Source organism: Trichoplusia ni, chromosome 17 (genome assembly GCF_003590095.1).
Source record: "Trichoplusia ni isolate ovarian cell line Hi5 chromosome 17, tn1, whole genome shotgun sequence".
Classification (NCBI taxonomy): domain Eukaryota; kingdom Metazoa; phylum Arthropoda; class Insecta; order Lepidoptera; family Noctuidae; genus Trichoplusia; species Trichoplusia ni.
Genome location: NC_039494.1, coordinates 3,875,962 through 3,899,625, shown reverse-complemented (window position 1 = coordinate 3,899,625; position 23,664 = coordinate 3,875,962). Strand labels below are relative to the sequence as shown.

General features: G+C 37.4%; 1 protein-coding gene across 1 annotated transcript; it reads right to left on the bottom strand.

Moving 5' to 3' along the window:
* Positions 1-7: 7 nt before the first annotated feature.
* Positions 8-23,286, bottom strand: LOC113502334 (5'-3' exoribonuclease 1). The gene is made up of 32 exons (XM_026883870.1): positions 22,927-23,286; positions 21,558-21,784; positions 21,319-21,371; positions 20,209-20,369; positions 19,456-19,620; positions 18,638-18,920; positions 17,375-17,535; positions 16,940-17,044; positions 16,801-16,849; positions 16,558-16,639; positions 15,612-15,804; positions 14,968-15,141; positions 14,385-14,496; positions 13,695-13,873; positions 13,080-13,249; positions 12,416-12,565; positions 12,121-12,188; positions 11,669-11,880; positions 11,258-11,387; positions 10,358-10,485; positions 9,937-10,118; positions 9,176-9,374; positions 8,464-8,723; positions 7,721-7,870; positions 7,191-7,278; positions 6,792-6,863; positions 6,407-6,486; positions 5,514-5,616; positions 4,911-5,201; positions 3,603-3,718; positions 1,869-1,968; positions 8-1,365 (listed from the first exon to the last, which is right to left on the bottom strand). The coding sequence occupies exons 1-32, from the start codon at positions 22,999-23,001 to the stop codon at positions 1,276-1,278; spliced, it is 4,608 nt and encodes a 1,535-aa protein (XP_026739671.1). The 5' UTR covers positions 23,002-23,286; the 3' UTR covers positions 8-1,275.
* Between the last annotated feature and the right edge of the window lie 378 nt (positions 23,287-23,664).

Genomic DNA, 23,664 nt, shown 5'->3' with positions numbered 1-23,664 from the left:
AGGAACATAGATTTGTAATTTCCACTTTATTAAATCATAATCTTGATTTTATAAAAAATAAATCAAACAGAATTGAATATTTTCTGTCACAATCAGTAATGAAAATATCATTTGTAAATACACACATAGTCAAGTTATACTATTAAGTAAAGAAGTACCTACTGTAAGTTCGTCACGTTGATATTCACTTATTAATAGGTACAGTTGCGTCCACATGTACTTCATACTACAATCTAGAATAAAATTTGTCTTGAAATCAGGTTGAGAAACTTGCATTTTATTTTAGAAAACATCAAAAATGTATGTCGGGTTAGAGTTATCCTAAATAACTGTAGTTTCGATTCAAAAGACTTGGTTTCCAAAAATGTTTTTGAAAGTCATAGTAAACATTTTTTGTTTAACAATATTTATCAATTTTCACTATTAATATTATGTTTTAATTATAACATCATTTCCTTACAAGTAACTGTAAGAAGTTGTCAATCAAAATATGAGAAAAATATATCTATACGTAATGCTAAGTACTTTGTACTATTTGAGTGTACTTGTGGAGGTGGAGATGAAATAATTATCATAAAATTTAAGAAATTGGAAAATATGATAAGAATACAAAAATATGTATGCATTTGTCACTTATTCAATTTCACATTGAGACTTCGTGAGATATAGAAACTTGACTATCCTACGAGTGTTGGGCAGTTTCCAAGGCGATGTTGATGTCAGGAACTCTACAGCGCTGCTGACAATACTGCGAGATTATCTACGATTTTTTCCTGTCGCCGATTTGCTTTGTTTTTGAAACATTAACTTCCCAATATAATTTAGAAATAATACTTTAAACTGGACTCTGCCAGAACGTATACAATCTCGACTTTATTACATTTAAATAAATTGATCACACTCATTCATTACAGATTCTTATAACTTCATAATATTTACAAAATGTACAAGATTTTATTCTATAATAGTGAGATGAGTCGAACTTGAATTTTTCATTCCCAATACTTTGCGTTTTCTATTTTTTTTTGCAGTCGCTCTTAGTCTTAGCTCATGTTACTGATTGTGTCTGCTCATATACAGGCTGTTGTTCTTAAATGATAATATTATGCATATAATTTCGAGCACTTTAATAGTGTCACGATTTGTTTGACATTCGATTCTTTTTACCTCCAGTTACTGGAGTCGAATTCGATTTGGTAAATTATATTGTAAGTGTAAACGGCCTGTGTGTATGAGCAGCGTAAACAATCGCTAAACGATATGTTAACAAATAATTTAATCTATTTGAAAGGGCAGGTTGGCTGCTATTCTTGGTTTTTTCTTCTTCATCGGCCGCGATGTCGGGTCCTGGCTTTGTTGCACAATCTGTTAAAACAAATTAATAAAAAAATAAAAAAAACAAACAACGACTTTATATACATTTTAGGCGCATGGTAGTCAGACTGGGCGTGATAACGTAATTTGGAAGAGGTTTATGTCTAGCAGTGGAAGGCAACGGGCAAAGTAGAGTTGAAGCTGCAAAAAAAGATGAAACACGAGATCGCACAAATTTGTCTACATACGCCTTATGAAACAATAAATTAGCTCTACGAGTCAGGACATTGCACACTTCCTGTATATAGGACTAGCTTTTCGCCCGCGTCGAGGTCGGTTACATCGCGTTTCCAAGATAACTTTTCAAAAGTCCGGAATAAAAACTATCCTATGTTCTATATCAAGGTCAACTCTATCTCTGTACCAAATTTCATTAAAATCGGTTCAGTGGTTTAGACGTGAAAGCGTAACAGACAGACAGAGTTACTTTCGCATTTATAATATTAGTAGGGATAACTATCTTTTTTTAACTTGGAAATGAATATTAGTCTTACCGGAATGTTGCTAGGTTGTGGCTTTGGTAGGTTGGACTTAGGTGTCGGGTTTTGACCTGGGTCCTGCTTATTTGAAGAACCACTTGGTTGTTGGATACGTCTGAAAATAAGTATGGTTATATAAACGTAGGATAAAGCATATAAAATGTCAATTAAGTAATGTGTTTTTTCTAAGACTTATTCCAGATCTGTTTGCTCACACTTATGAATTTTCAATTTTTGTGTATTGTTTCAGTAAGTTCCATGCTAATGGGACAAGCGTTGAAAGTCCGAGTAAACAGTTCAGTTGCGTGTTCAGTTGTTGATTTTAATATATTTTGGAAAAGAGCTAGGTGAGCAGCTGATCACATCTATGTTGGTGAATAGACTGGGAGGTATGTATCATTGAAATGTATAAGGTTTATTTCCTTTTCGACTATCATATACACCTATACATAGGTTAATATGATAAAATAAAATATTGTTTTTAAAGAAGAAAATAAATCTACATAAATTTTATCATGGTTAATTAATGATTATATTTATTGACTTTAATTGGACCTTCTAGATCAATTTTGATGAATAGCTACTATTTATCTTCAATGTTATCTAGTAACACTTAAGACGAGTGGTACTTGCCATTGATACATATAGGAATATTTGCTTCTGCATGTTAATAATTTTAATACGTGTGTTGTTTGAAAACAGTTAGTTATTGAACAAGATTAGCAAACTTTACAATGTAAGAAGTTGTTTGCGATATACAAAAAAATGTACTTTAGTAGAGCAATATACCAGATAAAAAAATAATGAACTGAGGTTAGTTCAGCAAACTAAACGAGACTTCTTGGACAATAGGTATGATGACTGGTGACTGGGTATAAAAAGTAATAACATAACGTCCCTCAATTTAATAATTTAAAAATATTTGGCAAGACATTTACGTCTTTATCTGAAAGTTTAGTAGAGGGGGCTTGTGATGTAACGATTTCGTAAATTTACACACAATCGTGACGTCAAACTTAAGTTCCATTCATTGTAATGTGATCGATTTATGTTTTCGGGACAAACGGAAAAATACCTATCCATTATTATGAATTAAACGACAAACGAAAATAAAAAATAATGTCATCCTCACTCTTCTGGTATAAAATATTCATAAATAAATCTTAGGAATAATATACCTAGCGTATGATGAATAAAGGTATGAGAGACGGCCACTGGACGGAAGTGTTTATGGCGCTAGCGACACTCCATTTCAAGTGTGCGATGACACTGAATTCCAACTTAAACTATCAGTTACTTTTGATAATGAGATATGACACACATTTGCCTTTCTAGATATATCAAATAAATTTACAAGTATTTTTATTATTTAATACGACGAAAGCGCTGCGGAGCGAATAATATTAAAAGACAAGAAGCCATCATCCTCTGAACATAAGACGTTGAGGTTGTGGGAACGAGACGGTTTATTACACGTCGTCCATCCATAACTGCAACACTAACTGTCCTAGTTTTGGCAACGATCGGAATCTTCGAGTATTCTTGAATAATATTATAAACGGAAAGATAGCGTGCTGCCGGGCAGTTAGTGAGTTTGTTGCGGCGTTTCTTCCCTCACTGCAAAAGCACTTAGGAAACTTGGTGCTGTCCAATGTAATTTGACCTTCAAAAAGTGCTACTGAGTAGCCGAATTTAAGTAAATGACTTTTGGTTTTGATTTTCGTTATCGTTGTTATGTGCTTGACTTACCTTTGACTAGTTTGCACTTGTAGTGGCACGAAGGGCACTTTGTCCGCGTTATTCTGAGCTGGGGCAGCGCTCTGTTTGTTGGTGTTTGTGTTAGTTGTGGCCGGTGGTTTCACATTCTGTAAACAATCAATTGTTTGTAGTCCTCGTAATTAAATTAAATTGTAGATCCTAGGAATTAAATTAAGGTAAATTACCTTACCATGTTATGTATATTCAAATGTATATTCAAATGAATATACATAACATGTATACTTGATGCTTCTAGAGAGATATGAATAGATTTTTTTTATAAGCCCATGTTATCTCACGGCTGGGCATGTTTAGACCTCTAGAAATGTCAGTGGAAGTGGTTTCTTAGGTTTACGCGAATGTTAGACATTGAAATGAAACGAATTTTACGGATTTTATCGCGGTTTAATTTTTGGTTTTAGTTCCCGACATTTCGACACCTTTGCAGGTATCATGGTCATGGGCAGACTGAGATGGTGTTCGTCTTGACAGAAGATGTTGCTCGTTCTACCTTCATATTTTTAATTAATTATTTATGGTCCGACCTACGCAGTATGAGCTCACTGTTCACAAATTTCACTTGGCTGGCGAAACTGTCAAAATTTGTAGCGTTTTAAGCTGCCTAGAAAACAGCCGATTTAAAATAAAAATACTTTTGAATTTGAGTCAGAGATAGCATGATACTTAAAACAAACGGTGGCCTTCACCCAAAGGAGCAGAAGTAGGTGTTAGGAACATATCACACTCTTGAAGGACAATCATAAATCACGTGCGTTGGTTATGTGTTTTAACAAAACACTCGTGTTATGTAAGATAGGGTGAAGAGCTATCGATAAAACACTTTATTTATCAGTGATGACGGTAATCCCCCAAAGTCCCCGAAGCGGAAAAAATGCAAATGAGAAAGAATATAAAGTAAATGGTGCTAATGGTGCAAGTGGAATGGACGTTGCTATTTTATCGCCAAGATTCTTTTAGGTCCTAAGTAACTACACATACTTCTATAATACACTTACTCATAGTGTTCGTCTTGACTGGACGATAGTGTAATGGTTAACATTACAGAGAAACATTTGTAACAAGTATTGCATACTTTCTGATGTGAAATCTAGATGGTTTTATAGCCTGTGATTTGAATATCAATATGATTGATTTGAATATACCTAGGTGACCGGGTTAAGGAGATCAGGTAGGCATACTGTATCCAGTTAAGCTCAAAGAAGACCCAAACATATGTAATTGAGGGAAAGATTTGGTTGAGGATGAATAGTAAAAATAAAAAAATAAACTACAAAATACCTGTGTTTTAGCTTGATTGTTGGGTTGATTCCAACTTGGTCCCAGCGTGACATTGGCAGTCACAGCGCCAACAGTGGGCAAATGTTTGGGGAAGGCGGGATTCTGTTCGAAGCCCCTCGGCCCGTGTTGCTGGTGTTGGCCGCGCATGTTGTTGTCTTGGTTGCGAAACGTGAACGGTTGGTTGCGCTGTTGGAAGTGCGGGTTCTGGAACTGCGGGAACGGTATCTGGCTGGGGCCCGGGCCTTGGAATGGCTGCCCGAATGTGGGGTATGGCGGGAGAGGAGGCTGGCTCTGAAATAAAATGGGGTATTTTTAATTATGGATAAATGTTTTAACCCTCGACGGAAAAAGAGGGGTCTTAAATGTTTGTCGTGTCTGTCGTCGGCATTTTAACTCCAGAACGGATTGAGCGTTTTTAATTGAGTTTTTTAGTTAAAGGTGAACTATTTGCGAATGTTCTGAAACTTGTTTGATGAAAATCGATCAAGCCATTTAAAAGCTGGGGGCTCGATTTTTTTACTCTGGGGTTTTATAAATTTTAGTTTTATTATTTTACTGACACATCAGCACCTTTTTAAAAGCCTTTGCTTTATTTATGCTTACCTTATAAGTGTTATTCCACTCGTTAGTGTAGACCGGCGGCGGTCTGGTAGAGTTCATCATGGGCGCGCTCTCTTTGCGCCAGTTCTGCGGCTGCGGTGGGCCTCTGTCGCAACAAGACTTAGAATGTAAGATACTGTCATTTGTGAAAAAAACTATTTTGACGTAAAACTTTTGTATAGTAAGTTAGTATTTATACTTTATTACTATCTCGCTGGGCTTAAAGAATATGATTTTAGAAATTTCATGACAAATATTTAGTATTCAGGGCTTTTAGAAAAGGACGGCCAACACTGATGGAATCCCTCTAAAGTTTGTCGATTCCAGTCACAATTCAAACAGGAATGCCATTAATTTAAAGTTTTGTATTCTTGTTTATGCTAATGCTATGAATAGTATGCACTGGTCTAGGTCATACCGCCTCTGCTTAAAGTAAATATTATTGCGGGTGTAGAAGAGAGATGCCGCTCTTCGCCGTGTATTGCGCTGTCACGCATCCACAACCATAATAATAATACTTTCAGGCGTGGCTGTAGAAAGCTTATTTATTTCTTAAATGTAAGCAGCTTTGTATAAACATACGTTCATACTAACGTGTCACGTGTCTATATATGAAATATCTTACCCAGAAAATAGACTCCAAAAAGCAGGTTGGGTGCTTGCACAAAAAGATTCATCATATATTTTGCCGTCTTACCGATTTCGTTTTTATGCCATTAATTATTGAAAACAAAACATTGACAGTACATAAATAATGTTTTTGAGGATGTTGTTACCAAAGGTACGAACCTCACTAATTTTACCAATAGTTCAATAACTTAGAATAATCTTCAAAATCCTAAGTGTAGTTTCGTGTAGTCTTTATGGTGAATGTAATAAGGTCTAGTTTAGCTTACCTCGGTGGCTGCGACATAGGTATCGGGCCGGAAGAGGAGTCGTTCTTTACACGCCAATTACGATTTTGTTCGGATGTGTTCTGAAAATAATAATAAATTAATTCAATAAAAATGATTGAAGTTGACCTCGAGCTTTATCGCGAGAAACTAACACAGACGGATGGCCGAGTGGTTAATCTTCACGTCAAACACACTATGATCGACGTGTCGCAGTTTCAATCAATACGACAAAGGTTTTTGTGATCCACGAATTCTTGTCCTGAGTCTGTGCATGTAACTTGAATAAATGAGAAACCCCCCACGACACAAGTTTTCAATTCCTTAGCGTGGGAGTCGGTTTGAAGATATAAAATAAGTTAAAATGCAGTTCTATAGGCTTGCTTACCTTACTCTTTTTACTATCAGAATCTGTTTCGCTTATCTTCAACAAACTCCTCAGCAGGTGTGTTGCGTTGTCCTAATTTATAAAAAGGAAAAACAAATGTTACCATAGAAAGATAGAACATTTTTTATAAATACCAAAAGAGTACAAGATTTAACAGAGATAAATAGTGCAATACATGGTGCTACAGTTGGCGGTTTTATTGCCAAGAGCGATCTCTCACGGACATCTACAGATATGATTAATTTAACTCGAGAAAGTTGTTAAACATTGAGCGGACAACTAATATTCGATTTATCGACATACTTAGAGGTGTTTTCAGGCTATAGGACTATATCAAACATTATTATGAATCTGTCTCACCATAGGTCCTATAAATACATACAAAACATGATATCTTACCTGATTAGGCGGTCCGTTGCTTGCGACCACGTTCTGGTTCTGCGCGTGGTTCCGATTGTCAGGCGAGACCGCTTTGTCGCCGGGCGGGCTGGTAGATTTCAATATGTTTTAGTATTGCGGTAAGATCTATTCAAGACTAGGTTACTCTTAAGTTGAGAGTTAACCTTTCCTATACAATAAGAATTTGCCTTTGCCCAGCAGTGGGACACAGTGGGCTAGAGAAAAAAAAATACAATAAGAGGACAGTGCAAAACAGTGGAACATTACCTGATTGTAAGTGGGACAAAAATTTATACATTTAAAATGTCACAATTTATCAAAATTGGTCCCAGCCGTTTTTATAGTTGTAAATTACATTGTGCCAACCTGCTAGCTTATCGACAAGTGCCTCAAAATTGAGTTGCAAAAATCCAACTGGAACGACAAACAATCAAGAAAGTGAGTGTATATAAAAAACGTGGGAAAAAAGGAAGTCAAAGCTTTATACTGAAAATCAATTATAGTTGCGAAAAAGTCTATTTCTATTTTACCTATAGTTAGCGAACGCGGAGTGGTGTCCATCATCCCGACGCAGCAGGTTCGGTGTCTGAGATAGGAAGCAGTCCTGCGGCGGCGTCGTACTGGCCAAGCCGCGCAACTTGCGACCGAACGACAGATTCAGCAAGTTGGACGGTGACATTCTGTGGTGAACGGATATAATGTTAATGAAGATAGATAGATATTTTCGTACAGAATTATTTTGAACCCGTTCCATGAGCCACCCTTAAGAATCAAAAAATTTAAACCAAATTTCAAAGCCGTAGTGTATTCCTACAGTTATTGTACTTCCCATTACCCCCCCCCCCCTTAGAACAATCTTTTCCACTTCCAAAAATAAGCATATAAATTAAACTGCAGTCTCGTCTATAAGAATGACTCATGATGTCATAGTGAGATATCGTTTTTGTGTCGGGTGTCTTGTGTTTTGAAGTTTGCATTCTATCTATAATTATAAGTAAATGCGGGTAACATCACATAATTATATTGTTTTGAATCTAAAGTAAGTTGCTAAAGCACTTGTGTTATGGAATTCAGATACAACGTAGGCACCACAAATTTCAAGACCCTAGAATGTAGAAATATGAATTTTTACATTGACCCGACCGGGGATCGAACCCGGGACCTCAGAGCCAGTGACACCTTGAAAGCAGTGCGTACGGTACTCGACCACGGAGGTCGTAATGTATCATATTAGATATGGGTATACAATATCCTCAATACACAGTATCCTTACCTATAGAACCTGGGCTCGTCGAAGAGGTCCTCAGTCATGCCGCCGGGGAAGGGCTGGTCGAACATGACGAGGAAAGTGGGCTCTGCGTTGATCTTGTCGGAGAGCCTGACGGTGTTGGGCGCGGCGGGCGGCGCCAGCGCCACCACGGTCCCGGCCGCGCCCGCCGGCGCCGCCAGCCGCCGCGACGCGCACGCCACGCGGTCCAGCAGCTGGAAGTCCGCCGCCGGGTCCGGGGGCAGGTTGCCCGACTGCAGCTCGGGCTGCGGGAGTAGGTCCACTACTGTTCAATACTTCAGTAACAATAACTGTGATATCCTAGATCGATTTTAACTAGTAATGCAACTGTAGAAGATTTTTAAGCTTTAAAATTGCTTGAAAAAAGGTAACATATTTGAAATCATATCAAAATATCATCAGTGAGTCTTGTCATTGTCTTTCGCTATATTAAAAAAAATCAAATATGAACATATCGTTTCAAAACTTAAAAACATCCAGTGTTTGACTAAAGTTTTGCCAATAACGTTACCATAAGGCGATCTTATTCAACACGAACGCCATCTAGCGAACTAAATTGTTAATAAAACCAATGTTCTTAGAAATTATTAGCGATGGCGCATAAACAATGACATAAAAAAAATACTACCTTCAAAAAACATTACCCCACCTCCAAAATAAATATTCTAACCCTTGTCCTTTATTGACAGCCACTCACCTTATAGAGCAGGTTCCACTTGACCTGTAGCGTGACCTTCTTCTCTTTACCCTTGAGTTCCTCCAGCTGTCGCTCCAGACTTTTAGCCAGGACCTTCATCTCCTCAGGCTCGAGGGCTTCAGAGCCGCAGTCTCTACGGGCCGCGCGCATGTGCGGCTGATTCTTTATCCATTGAGCTATCTCTTGTGGCTTGCCTTTACTGGAAAATAATATTCCGTTATAAAGACATCTCGCCAAAGGAAAATGACATAATGACTTCATGACAAAGACGAGATCGGCAGTGATATCACCATAAAGCGATAATTGATTTTTTTTGTGGAAATAGTGTGTATTGGAATCTGAAATCACTAAGCCGCAGTAAACATTTGGGATAAGCAACGCTCAATCCTTCTCTATGTGAGAAGAGGTTTGCCAATGAATGGAAGGCATATAGACTTTTATTTACGCTTAAGCTTCGACATGCTCATAATAGGTGTTTGAGGTATTTTTTTTTTTTAATAAACTATTCTCGCTTTTAGTTATTTGATCCTTGTGTAGCGGAGAGTTTCACAATCATAGAAATCACGTGCACAAATTCATTCATACTAATATCATTTCGACATATGCCTCCTGCCTCCGGTCCAGTATACTGGACAGATACTTAACGATATATATTTTCGATATATTCAGGTACTCATTCATTTTCACTACACAACCAAACAGGTTTATACCATTTTCACAATAAAACTTCTCACAATGACTCTTATACAGTAGGCACTCACCCCATCTCGTTGGGGAACAGGTCGCTCTCGAAGTACACGTCCTTGTTGTGCGAGCTGGCCAGGCTGTCGAACAGTTCGGGGAAGTGCTCCGCGTACGACTGCACGAGCTCCGTGCAGCGCTCCGAGTACAGCCACGAGTTCGATACTTTGCAGCGGCGCGTGTAGCCCGATACTTCTTGATTCTGTTGACAACATTTATTTTTAATTCCCTAAATGTAAGGTTAGTCTACATCAATTTTTCTAGATCTTTATTATATGTCCTGCTTGAAAGATAAAATATAAAGATGTAAGTAAATATGGATTCTCAGCAAAAAATCATTACATATTACCCCAAAGAAACTCTTTTTTTTGTAGCTTGGACAGTTTAATTTCATTGTGTACTTATTATTATTCAATTATATAAATAAATTATTATTCTCACCTTTTTATTGAACTTCAAGTTGAGTCCCACATTGATTTTGTTGAGGTTCTCAGTAGGGAATTCGTTTCTTTGACCGGAGACCACGAGAACTGTACCCGTGATGCGTGACAGCATCTGAGCTGATATACCTGTGGATTCAAAAAAATCTTATATATAAGCATTTATTAGTTGAGTACACCTATATGTACACTAGCTGTTGCCGGCGACTTCGTCCCCGTGGGTAGAAGATATAAGTTATGATTTAGGTATACCTGCCCGGTTTTTTTCACATTTTCCATTATATCTTAACTCCTATTAGTCGCAGCGTGATGGTTTATAACCTAAAGCCTTCCTCGATGAATGGTCTATTCGACACAAGAATTTTTCAATTTGGACCAGTAGTTCCTGAGATTAGCGCGTTCAAACAAACAAACAAACTCTTCAGCTTTATATATTAGTATAGATATATAGATTATGGAACGCATTAAAGAATGTGAATATCAATATGATCTTGTGTGGACTTGCTAAATTGCTTTAGTCTTTGACTGCACGAGCACGAGTATCCGAGTGGTTCAGGTTATCACGCCAAACCTACAGCGCAACGTGTCGCGGTTTCGATCCTCGTGTCAAGTATTTATGTTATTGTGATTCGCCAATGCTTTTCCTGAGACTGGGTGTCTTAGTGCATCTGATTTGAATGTTTGTGATGCAAGAATTAAATTCCTTAATGTAATTTTTTGTATAATAATATATTTTTTAAACGTCTTCCGCACTAGGGAATTAAATCCTTGTCCTGCGCGGGGATCGAAATCGCGACACGTCGAGCACAGTGGGCTTGTCGTGATGATCTCAACCACTCGGCTATCCGTGTAGTCAGAGATGTAGGAGTTGTCTCTCCAACAGACAGGAGTGTGTGGTTACCGCAGGCGGCGGCGGCGTGGTTGGCGGTGCGGTAGGGCGCGGCGGCGGCGCGGCGCGCGGGCACGGGCTCGGGCCGCTCGCGCACGCACACCTTGATGCGCCCGCTGCGGATACACTCCGCGTCCACCACCTGCGGGGCACATGGCAGAACATGAGGGGATATTGTTTTTATTATTCAAAAACGATAAGGCTTTCGAATTGTTATGTGAAAGTAGCTACGAAAAATAACAAATATTTCTTTAAATATATTAGGGCATAAATTTGTTTTTCATACGCTTTTATCTTGCAAATACGCTTTATGAATAACCATTACAATTCATTCACAAATCATTTAACTTGGATCAAATCATTCCTAGATTCAGTTTTTATTGATGTGGCCTCATCGCTATTATGTCATTAGTGTGTGGTCACCGTGGCCATGGTCCCGTAGTGGTCCCCCCTGGCCAGCAGGAACACGCTGTCCCCGACGGGGTAGGCGTCGCGCGGGCTGGCGATGCGCGCGGGCGCGGGCGCGGCGGCGCGCAGCGAGGCCACCACCGCCTGCCGCGCGTAGCCGCACGCGCGCGGACACCACTCCGGCTGCAGGACCATCTGCACGTTGTCCTGCACTACGTACTTGTAGCCTGCAAGTATACTAACCATATTAAACAACTTGCACACAATGATGTCTACTCTCAAACTAGCATACATTGTATTATCAGTACGAGGCCCATCAATGATCATGCTCAACAGACATTGGGTAACTAACCACTAGACCAACAGGCCACACAAAACATACAATTTTAAATTATGACGAACATTTATGGTAGTTGCTATGATAATAAATAAGAAGACATTTTATCTCATCTTCACGTAAAACTCACCTTTTAAATTAACAGCATGGACTATGATTTTGACATCACCCAACTCGATTCCGAGACGATTCATGTTGCTAAAAAGTAAAAAAAAAAAATAACGTATATTTTATGAATGTATAAAACAAATTTGCTGGAGTCAAATAAAGGACAACGTACGTAGGAATTCTTGAATCCCTTTATATTTAGATGGAATCAAATTACTGTTGAATACCTGTTATTTACCAAACAGTACAAAGAAAACGCGACATACTATTCTAGCTGTAGTCTTAGTGTAACTATATTCGCTTTGTTATCGTCTTACTGTTCAATGATGGTTGATCTCTCGCTGATCCACTGTTTGTGCAGGTTCCCGAAGTTGGCCTCGGTGGAGTAGTTGGGCGCGCCGTCCACGTTGTTGTTCTGCTTGTCCACGTGGTGTAGACGCATCTTCTCGTCTGATACTGATATTACTCTGTGCAAATATACATTACGTGTTTAAACACATAAGTGCAAAATGGTAGAATATTTTCATTGGAAAAGACCAATAGTATTTTTGAAACACAGGAAATTTTGAAAAGTATTGCTTAAAAAGAGGTAAATGAAAAAACGGTGTAACCCAATACGAGTAAAAGTTCAATTTTGTACAATGGAGTTTGTTGCACTGCTTCTTTTTCATAGCTAGAGCAATGAGAAAGAGCTAGAGGGCGGGGTGCTGTCTATAGACTCATTTTGTTTCGCTCAGAAAGTGCTTATAAGTAGTTTATTTTGAATAAAATATATTTTTTCCTTTGAATAAACGCCTGCCCCTTTCAAAGAATTTAATTCTCGTGTCGCGTTCTTTCACAAACTTTCAATTCACACGCACAAAGACACCCAGAATCAGGCATTCGTGGAACACACAAATGCTCGTCCTCCTCCCTACAATTTTTTAATTGATGGAGGTTTTGAATGATGAGGTTTTGATGGAGGTTATGGTGTATACTCACTTGGCCTTAGTGAGATGCGGCCAGCCGACCCACACGACCTTCCCGAGCAGCTCCTGCGCCGCCTTCTCCAGCGAGTCCTCCGTCTCGTTCTCTTTGATGATCTCTACTATCATGCTCTCGTTGCGCGACGGCTGGTCGAATACTTTCACTTTGCATTTCTTCAGGCTGGTCTGTACATGGAAAAAGTGTTTTATATATTGGTACGTGGATAGGTGTGTCCTTTGTCATAACGAGTTCCTCCGGAGGGTACGGTAAATTGTGGATCCGGGCTTTTATTTATACATCTTTGATATTCGTTACGGGTAGTTGTAAGCTAGAAAGTCTGACCAGTGTAACTATTCGTATTCACTGTTCATTAAAGGATGACACTTCGCTAGTTATCGTCAGTGACTACTCATTGTGGGTGGTCGGTCTGTGATAGCGCAAACTTTACCAAAGCTAACCAAGCATCCTGGATGATTTGCGATGAATAGTGTTGCTTAAGGGTAGCCGCGTCATCGCTATCGCAGATGTTCGTTAGCCGATACTCTTTGCTGGTCCGTGGCCAGAAGTACAGACATATGAGCGCAATCGCGGATCGTGGCCCGTGTTACACGAGCCCCTACGTAGCATTACCTGGTACTTGAGATGGCGCATGGTGGGGAAGCCGGGGAACAGCAGGTCCCGCTTGGCGTTGGGCAGCAGGCCGCGGCGCAGCTGCGCGGGCGCCAGCTGCAGGTCGCCGCGCCACACGCCGCGCTCGGCCGCCTGGCACGCCGGGATGGCCGGGAAGTACGCAGGGGCCAGGGCCACGCCTGCCCAACAGACTACATGTGCAATTTGTTCAAGGAAAGAAACGACTTCTGCAGTCGAACTAAAGGACCTCTACGTCCAGAAGCGTCATCCGACAGTATTCACGCTACGTCTAACGCAGAACTACGCTCCGCTTTTAATCTTGTAGGCTGCTATCAGCTAAAACACTCTTGGGAAGATCAATATTGCCGGAGTTAAGCAAGGAAATCGACTGGAGAAGCATTCCGATAATTTTAGCCGGCAGGGGAAAATGAAACATAGCGGGCATTCCTTTCCGTCATCTCCACAGGGCAAGAAACGCCATGTACGATATCCAATTTGATAGCATATAAAGATAATTTTTCGCCAAAATAAGAGATATACATGTAATTTAACAAGTAGAAGAGGTGACTAGAAGATAAACTCATATGTGACAACCCTAAAATGGGAAAAGATGAAGTTAAGAAGAACTGGTAAGATGTTACGTAATGGAATTTGAAAATATAAATTACTGAATACAATTTTATAATATACCTTGATTCTGAGGAGTCCAGCTGTACACTAACATTGGTCCGTGAGTGTTACGTTTCTTTTCTTCTTCTGTCAACCTCTGATAGCATGGCTCCATTGCTGATAGAAGATTCACCTACGGAATACATTTTTTTATAATCACAATAGTCTATTTTTCATTATCATCATTTATTATTCATTAGCTAAATGTTCAGTTGTAACTTCACTGATCAGGAAAAGCAGATACACCTTTTTTGGTATGATGGGGGATTTCTCGTGGACAGCCACCCCCTCAGGGGATGAAGTGGATAGCATCAGTCTTAATCGAGTACTGACTAAACCTGAACCGCCGTGCAACGTGTCCCGCGTTTGACCTTACGTGGCAATGCATTGCTTGCAAAAGTAGGTGGCATGTGTTTATGTGTTCTTTTAAGTAGAGCTTGCTTTATAGATGCACATATAATTTACCAAACACAATATAAGATACTTACCTAACAAATTCTAAAAACAGAAATGAAGCAATAATATAAACCAAAACTTCCCGTGACGAGACGAGACCCCGTCTACTTCGCTAAAAAAATCTTTTAAAGAAATCTTGTCTTATTACCTCATCGATGAACGGAATCAGAACGACCGCTTCCCAGTCATTTCTCTTCCCATTCAAATCCGTTTCAAAGTTGTGCGGGTAGTAATGCACGATAGGGGAGTCTTCATCCGTCATCAGATCGTGGAACGGCGCCGGTAATAAATGTTTGCTGGCCGCCGGCAACACGGCTAGCAACTAGAAACAATTAAAATTAATAGGTTAAAAACATCTAAAACCCTCGTTTGAATGTAATTCATATCCATCGGTCGATAATTCTATTTTATAGTTGTAAATTGCGTTGTCATCGGGTTTGAAGCTACCCTGAGAATTTCAGCCTGCTAGCTTATTTGGAACTGCCTCAAAATTGAGTTGCAAATATCCAACCGGAATGACAAACACACAAGAAAGTGAGTGTATAAAAACGTGGGAAAACAATGAGAGTTCAATTGAAATTAGCACGTATATATTGGTAGGTTTGTTTTAGTTTTGCATAACATGATTTAAAGTAGGTAGCAATCATGTTGCATTGAATAATTAACCTAAAAGCAAGAACATAAAGTGCTAATTTAAATACTCTTGACTCGGATAATTTTATTAGATTGTACCTTATGTTATGAAAATGGGCAATGCGACACTAAATATTAAAACTTATATTTAATACAAACCTGTTCAAAAGGCTTAAACGGTTCTCCTAATTCAAACTCAATCTTGAGATCCTGGAAGCCTTTGATATCTGATATGTAGGGCGCGTAGTGATGTGGGTAGTACCAACACCAGGACGGGCAGCCCTTGTAATAGTAGAACAAGTTCCACTGTATGGCGCGCACGTAGCCCTCCGCCTGGTCCGCTAGCACCTCGCTGTAGGAATAGCAACCTTATTGATATGGTGATAAGGTGGTTTTCTGATTGGTGAAGTATAATGATTAGTATGATGCACAAAGACTATAAAAGGCTGATATAACTAGGAAACATTGAACCTAATGTATTGCAAACTTTTTGTTTTACATTAACTAGAGCAAAAACCGTTATTTTTAAAGTAACACACAGATCTACTACAATGTATGAAATCGGGCAACATTTATTTCTCTTGTGCATGCATCATTGAAATGGAAGTACTTTGACAAGAATGTTTTATGGTATAAAATTTCACTACTGAATGATGAGGTCAGATGCAAAACATGCTGTATATGGAACACGAACAATGTTATGAAAAACATTAACATTAAAAATGCCTTTAACAAATAAACATGCAAATAAATGTTTTCCACACTTTCAACGCCGAGAATAATGGGGATATAAGACTACAGGATACGATTTAATCTGAAGAAAACAAGAAAACAATTCATTTGTACTTTCACTATCATTCAAAACCAAAAAATACGTAAATCGTTGCAATCATTTACGAAACACCATGTATAGTGAATGATTATAAGTATATTAACCCGAAAATGTCATGGCATAGGCCGTCCTCGTACATTTGTACGATGCAATCAGGACTGCGGGCGTCCAACAAAAATATATATATACTTAAATAAACATTCATATATGTACCAATATATACATTTAATTATTGTCAAATTGTTTTAGTTTAAGAGGTCTGTGTAAACTTACTCTGTGACTTTGGAATAATCTAATTTGTTCATGTAGTAATCCTTTTTGTGAAGGACGAACTCCATTTCCATATTTGCTTCCTCTGAAAACAAAAAGTTATGGATATATTTTCGGTAGACACACAAAGATAATAATTTCACAATATGTTCAAGAAAATTGCCTAAATTGCCTGGTGTTCTGCCCATTTATGAACAAAATGAACTTTAAAAGCAATAATCAAATTTAGTTAGGACAAATTCTTACCATCACTAGTTTCTTCATATTCCTCTCCATTCTCCATGTCATCCATGAACTAAAAAATGTGTAAATATAAATTATTACTATTTTCTAACTACTAACCAATGGAGGGTATTAAAACATAAAAATATAAACATGTTCTCACCATATCCTGAGTGGCATTGATAAGAGCTTGCAGCTCATCATCCGGCTTATTAGCTTTGATATCATCCACGTTCACATTGAACGTATCGTCATTATTTGGTTTGTACTGGAAAACGAACAGTTAAACATTCTTCAATTAGAAAAACAATATTTATAGGTTAGGGGGGGGGTGTCTATCAGCACCTCTTAAAATGAAACTATAGCAGTTGTGGAAGCGAAACAACGCAATACAGTAAAGCGCCATAGCTCCATAGCTACAAAGAGTTTCCAAAGCACGCTCCCGCGCAGCTCGGGTATCTAACATGATATATACTCGCCAGCAATGTATTACAACTTGCACAATATTTCTAGCATCGTCTAAATGGGCCCTATCTTTATAACAGACGCCTAAACACAACTCTTGAGTGAAAGAAACAGAATATATTCAACAACACACCTCTCTCCTCTCGTTAGCAGTAGGCCGCCTGCCGAGCTTGGCCTCGAAGTACTTGAGGTCAGCATACGTGTCCTGGAACTTCTCCATGTCTATCTTAGCAAGCTCCTGCATGAAAACTTCGAACCTACGGAGGTTCAGGTCGCCAGCCTCATTTATATAACCTGCAAAACATATGAACACTTGTATTTTGTGACCATTAATGTACGAAACCTTAATACACAATCCCGAACAAAAGTAGTGTGCCTAGAGCCATTATTGCTACGCTTCGAACTGCCTGGAAAGCGGCCTATTTCTAATAAAAACTTTTGTTTTTGAGCAACTGTCAAAATTGTTCCTAATGCAACGTCGTCGGTAGCCAAAATAACATTTTATTGCAAATTCAATCTTACGTGCATGTCTTAAAGATGTTTTTTATACGAGGCAAGGTTATTTGAGTTTTACCCGGCAGCAGGATTTGTACCAACATTTAGAAGAGGAGCGATCAAAATACTAAGCAGCATAGGTTTTCAGAAATCAATTATTGTAACCATATGAGATATTTTTAATATTAGTATTAGTTTAAATATCACACTATAGAAACAAGTCGATAAGAGTACGTTTCTGTTCGAGAATCTATAATTAGTGCTACTACGTTATGACTTCCTATCTGATAACCACAAGTAATTGAACACGCCACATAATACATACACATCGTACGTTTCAACTAATTGTAGACATAACAAGACAAAGTAACTTGTTTTACATATATTTTTTGTTATTATTATCCTCCTACTATTTTCCTATTGCTAGCTACAAATGACCCACAGAGGGGCCTATTCTTTCTGAGGGCCCTACAACCACGTCTTACAGTTTTATAATAGTTGTTGCCGCTCTACACCATGCATTGCGCTGTCACGCTTCCTCAAAACAAAATAAAACACAATCAAATTTATTTAAATGTTTAACTCAAACATAAATCTATTTTACTCTTTTTATGGTAATTATGTATTGTCCTATTTTTTTTTGTTACTTTAATTTATAATTATTTCCCTATTACAATTCAATCAATGGTTTTCATATTTGTATAATGTATAATTTATTTTAATCATTTTTTGTTTTTATTAATGTTTATGCAAGTGCTGTGCACATCTATAAGTGACAAATTCACCGCATCGCTGTTTAATTCTAATATTTCATTAATGTGATGAGTTAGTGAATAAGTCGTTGGTGTGTCAATAAATAAATAAATTACTATCCTTTTTTCAGTAGGAAGGAAACACTTACCATCCAACGTAGGCAACACTGTCATATAGGTCTTGTACAACACAGGTAGGGCGTCATTATTGATGTGCATGTTTGGCAAGTTCGGTATAAAGTCGTTGCCAACGAGAAAGCCCATTAACACCCAGTCATCGACTATCTTCTCGATATCGTACGGGAAGGGCAACTTATCCTTAATCGATATAAACTCTTGCTCTAAATATTCTCTTAACAATGATAAGTGTAGGAGGTAGAAGTTTGTGTCCTCTGGACTTGTCGCACGCTGTGTAGTTTTACCGAATTTCACCTGAAATTGATGTATAATAAATAATTTTGAATGCAGCGAGAAATACGCACTAAATACCTACTGCTTATTACATTTTATTTAGGTATTCTTATCTTTATTTCCCCCGGTTTAAGGAACCGCTTGACGAAATTCACAACAAACTAAATAATGCATATGTGAATTTCGTTAGTAAATTTCACAGTAAGTAAGCATCGAATCTACACAACGATGTTTTAGGTAAGAATTTCTAAAATGTGCACAATAGATAACTAAAATCCTTTTCTAATGCCTTATTATTTTTCTTCCTTTTCTCCTCAAATTTAAACAATGTACTTTAAAAGTTGTCAGTCATTGACAAAACCTGTAGACCGGTAATTTTTTTGGAACTTAGCGTTCAGTTTAGCATCGATAAAATCTACGCTGACCGGTCAGCGTGATGCAAACGCCATCTATAACTACATATATGTTGTCACACCAGCGCCAACCGTGACTGTGTGCCAACGGTCACAGTTAAACCGGCCTACATTTCAAGAACCTTGTTTGTTTGTTTCTTTACCTCTTCCCTCAACAAAGCGAAGTGCGGTTCATGCGTGCACATGCCCAGCATGATGAGATCGGCGTCGAGCCCGTACAGGCAGTGCCGCGTGTTCGGGTCATAGTCGGGCTGCGAGCGCGACCATCGGATGTAGTCCATTATCTTGTGCTCGCCTTCGCCCGGCGTCTATACATTTAATGTAAGAATTGATTCAATACTGCAGAGTGCAGGGTTATTTATTAATTTGCAACAAATCACACTGCAAGCGAAGGGCAAGGACCTCTTATTAGTCAAGTTCAAGATTGCTTGTGCAACCGATTGTTATGCATTCTACGTTTGGAAAATATGATCTATGAACTTTGAGTATGCAGTCTATATCGTTTATTTATCGCTGTTTAAATAATGAATGAGGGATTCCCCGGATTATTTTTCGTGTGCAGTTTCGGCCTTTGTCTATGCAACCTTTGCCAGGTCGGCTACTATCTTAACTTATGCATTTAGATAATAACTGCCGACCTGGCAAATGTTTTTCGCCACAAAAAAGTATTTTTATCGAATTTCTGGAGTAAATATTACAGGGGTATAATATTTAGCGGGAGGGAGGGTAAATTTAGGGTTATGAGAAATAGATAGAAGTCGATTATAAGACTTAGTAAACTTACATTTATAGGTCAAGGCTTTTTGGAGGAATTTACATTACCGCGCTTGTCATTCATTACTTTCAAAATCAAGACATTAAACTACACCATATGCGCTTGACATAAGGTAGCTTACCTCATGACCGGACAGCACGACCTTCACCTTGGACCAAAGGGGGTCGGTAGATATTTTGTACTTGACGAAGTATTTGAGCTGTTCGTGTAAGCGCGCCATGAACACCGTGCCCGGTGTGATGCAGTTACTGTCGAACCGCTTTTCTGTAGGTAGCACCTCACCTGGACAAATATGATGTGACTTAGAAAGATTATGACACATATTAGGAAGAGGGATATTAAAGTAAGATCGGCCATTTTTTTTTAGAATCTACATAGCGATAGACTGTGTTAAGCATATAAAGTTCGCAATATCGTGAGGATATTAAGTCCCAAGAACGATTTATATATATTTAAATAAATGATTATAGAAATAAATATGCACTTCAAAATAAGTTGAATAGAAAACAACATAGGTAAGTTTATTTTTTTTAAGCGTGCGTTCAGATTGTCATACATTGCCATATAAAATGTTTTTGTCAAGACCTATTAGAATCATTATCGGCCTAATCGGACTTCTTATTACTTCAATCTATCTTAATAATAAAGATATAGATATGTATATTAGTATAGTAAAAACATATTTGTGTGTGTTTTCCTTATAGACTTATAACTCGCATCTTCTTCGCCTACAACATTATTCAGTTTATTTATCCATAATTAATTGGGATTGTGTGTCTTACGAAATCGATCATCGTCGGGATGTCCCGATTTGTGTCGCAGTGTTTAATCTAAAGCGTGCATAAAATTACACAGGCATCTTTAGATACAGAGGCATAGTTAGATATTGAAATAAATTTCTTTCGGCCACTTATTATTATTTCTACCAAAAACTGAATCGATTCAATTACTATCATACTAACTGCAAAAAGTCGTACATTAAACTTTTTTTTGAAAACATTGCTTAGCCAGATGTGATTTTTTTATTACTTAACAAAACAAAAAAAACTAGTTTCTGCACTTAGTCGGCGACTTTTAGCCGTGTAAAAATATTTTTTAAATAAGTTAGAAACATTTTAAACAAACCCCACTGACCTAATCACAACTACATTCATAAATATAACTTCATTTGTATTCAGATGACTAATCATTGCAAAAACAAATATATAAATAAAGAATATATATATTATACCTTTTTGTTTAGCTTCTTCTTCTAACTTTTCTGCTTCCCTTGCAGATCTAAACCTATAATTAAATACAAAAATACTCATTTCGTCACTTTCTTAATTTCGAAACTAATTTCACGAATAGATAGATAAATCAGTATCAATATTTATAACACAAAGCCTGCCTTAGCAGTATAAAACTGCTTCTAAACATTTGATTGGCATTTTTCTTCTGATCTGCAGTAAAACATTAATGAAAAGTTACCTTCTTCCTCGTTGCTGGTTCATCTTGGCCCTTGGGGCTACACCATCAATAGCCATAAAAAATAACTTCTTAGGCTTTATAATTTGAAACAGTATACTAAGATAATGGAATATATCCTGGAATATTTTCTCCTCCGTTATACGGAAGTGCGGGTTGGAGTCATCAGGATGTGAGCAGTTGTGGATTATTCCATTCATGTCTAAATACATGTTGTCGAAGTCTGGTATCTGTAACAAGTTGTGTTGGGTTTTGACAGTGTTCAACAGAAAAACAGCCATTGTTATTTTTTTTATTTAATAGTCTGTGTGACTCACTGAGAGCTGACTCGAACATAATGTGTCAAAGGTATACATATACAGCCACAATGTTAAAAAGTGCCAAAGCCAGAGGTTTAAGCGATTGGCACCACATAAGGTACAGATTATTTCTGATTATTACAGAAGAAAGAATTTATGGTTACAAGGATCTCCACATTAAATAATTTCACTATTTTCTAAATATTATAATACAATACAAGTATTCTATTGATGGCATATATATTTCCATACTATGGTATGGTTGGTTGTGGGTAAAAAAGACAGTATTTAAGCACTGGTTGCTTTTGATATAAGATAAAAAATAATAGAGTGTAGTATAACATTGAGCAATATGTAGAAAAGCATTTAAAAGTATTTTTTTTTTGTTCTTATTGCTATTTGCTGAATGAAACCCATTCAAATAAGACAAAAACAATATTTACATAGGTGCAGTACATATCTTTAATTTTAACAATGTTAAACTTTGATGCTCATATTCTATGAAAAGTGAGACAAACTATACCTTATAAGCGATAGTAATAAATCTTTACTTGATAACATTGATGTGGGTAATTTCTAATTATTGAAATTAGAAGCTTTAGAGTGCAATAAATTAGATAAGGTGTACTATGGTCACTTCTTGCTTACTACATTATTACACAATATTATCAAAAATATTTGAGGGTAAGGATAAACCGTTTTGTAAATATTAGTTCTCAGCAATCAGGTGAACATACAAATTTAATTTAGGTTTGCAAACAATAGCAGGCATGTTTATAAATGCATGTAAAGGCAAATAAGCCTTGCAAACATAGGTATGTGTGTACTTTTATCTTATTATTATTTATAATGAGCAACAAACTGATTATATTCTTATAAGTACTGGTATAGCTAAATTATTGTTTTCACCCCATTGTTTAACTTATAACATGTAAGATCGATATATTTAGATTGTATTGATTATAGTGTTAGATAGCTACAACCATTACATCGTCATGAAAATACTGTTTTCTTGTAAGTCTTTATCGATGTCGATTTCCAACAAAAGAAATATATGTATGAACGTTTTTTACCTGATACTGCTTCACCAGCTCGTTGAGGCACGGATACCTCTCACTCGTATACCTGAAGAACTTAGGTACACCCATTTTGATATATTATTTTGCGAATTATTTGCTTGATAAGCGTTTGTTGTGCACTGACCCCAAACTGAAATAACCTATTTCACCAATAACTTGGTGGCGGCGCACACTGTTATACAATGGCGCTACCCACTGTTTATAGATATTGTGGTTTTGTTATTTATTTAGCTGAATTTGTAATAAAGTTGTGTTATGAAAAATTATCTTCCAGCAACCTACATCGCGGAACGGAGAATTTTTAGTGTTGTCCAACATGCGGATTGTGGCCGTTGTCGCACCCCCGTTTTATGAAATCTTTAATTTAAACGCTTTAGTCGACATTTTTATTTTTGTTTAGTCGAATTCAGTTTTTTTTATTATTAATAAAATAAAGTAGCAAGTAATAATTGAAAGAAACTTGCTGACTCAAAAGCTTAACCAGTATTCATAAATTTGAGTCGATCAGTAAAACATAAAATAAATTGATCGACAGTCTTTGTATGCTTGTTGGATTTTATTATTTTTGCCAATTCTCGTTGCTTCAGTCCTATTTTGTAGACGAATTTGTATATGTTTGGGTAAAGTTATCCTTATTTATTTTGTACTTATACACTTAGCTATGTTCCCATCAAATAAGAAAATCGATAAGAATCATAATTTTGAAAATTATCGATCCACCGTCGGAAAGAT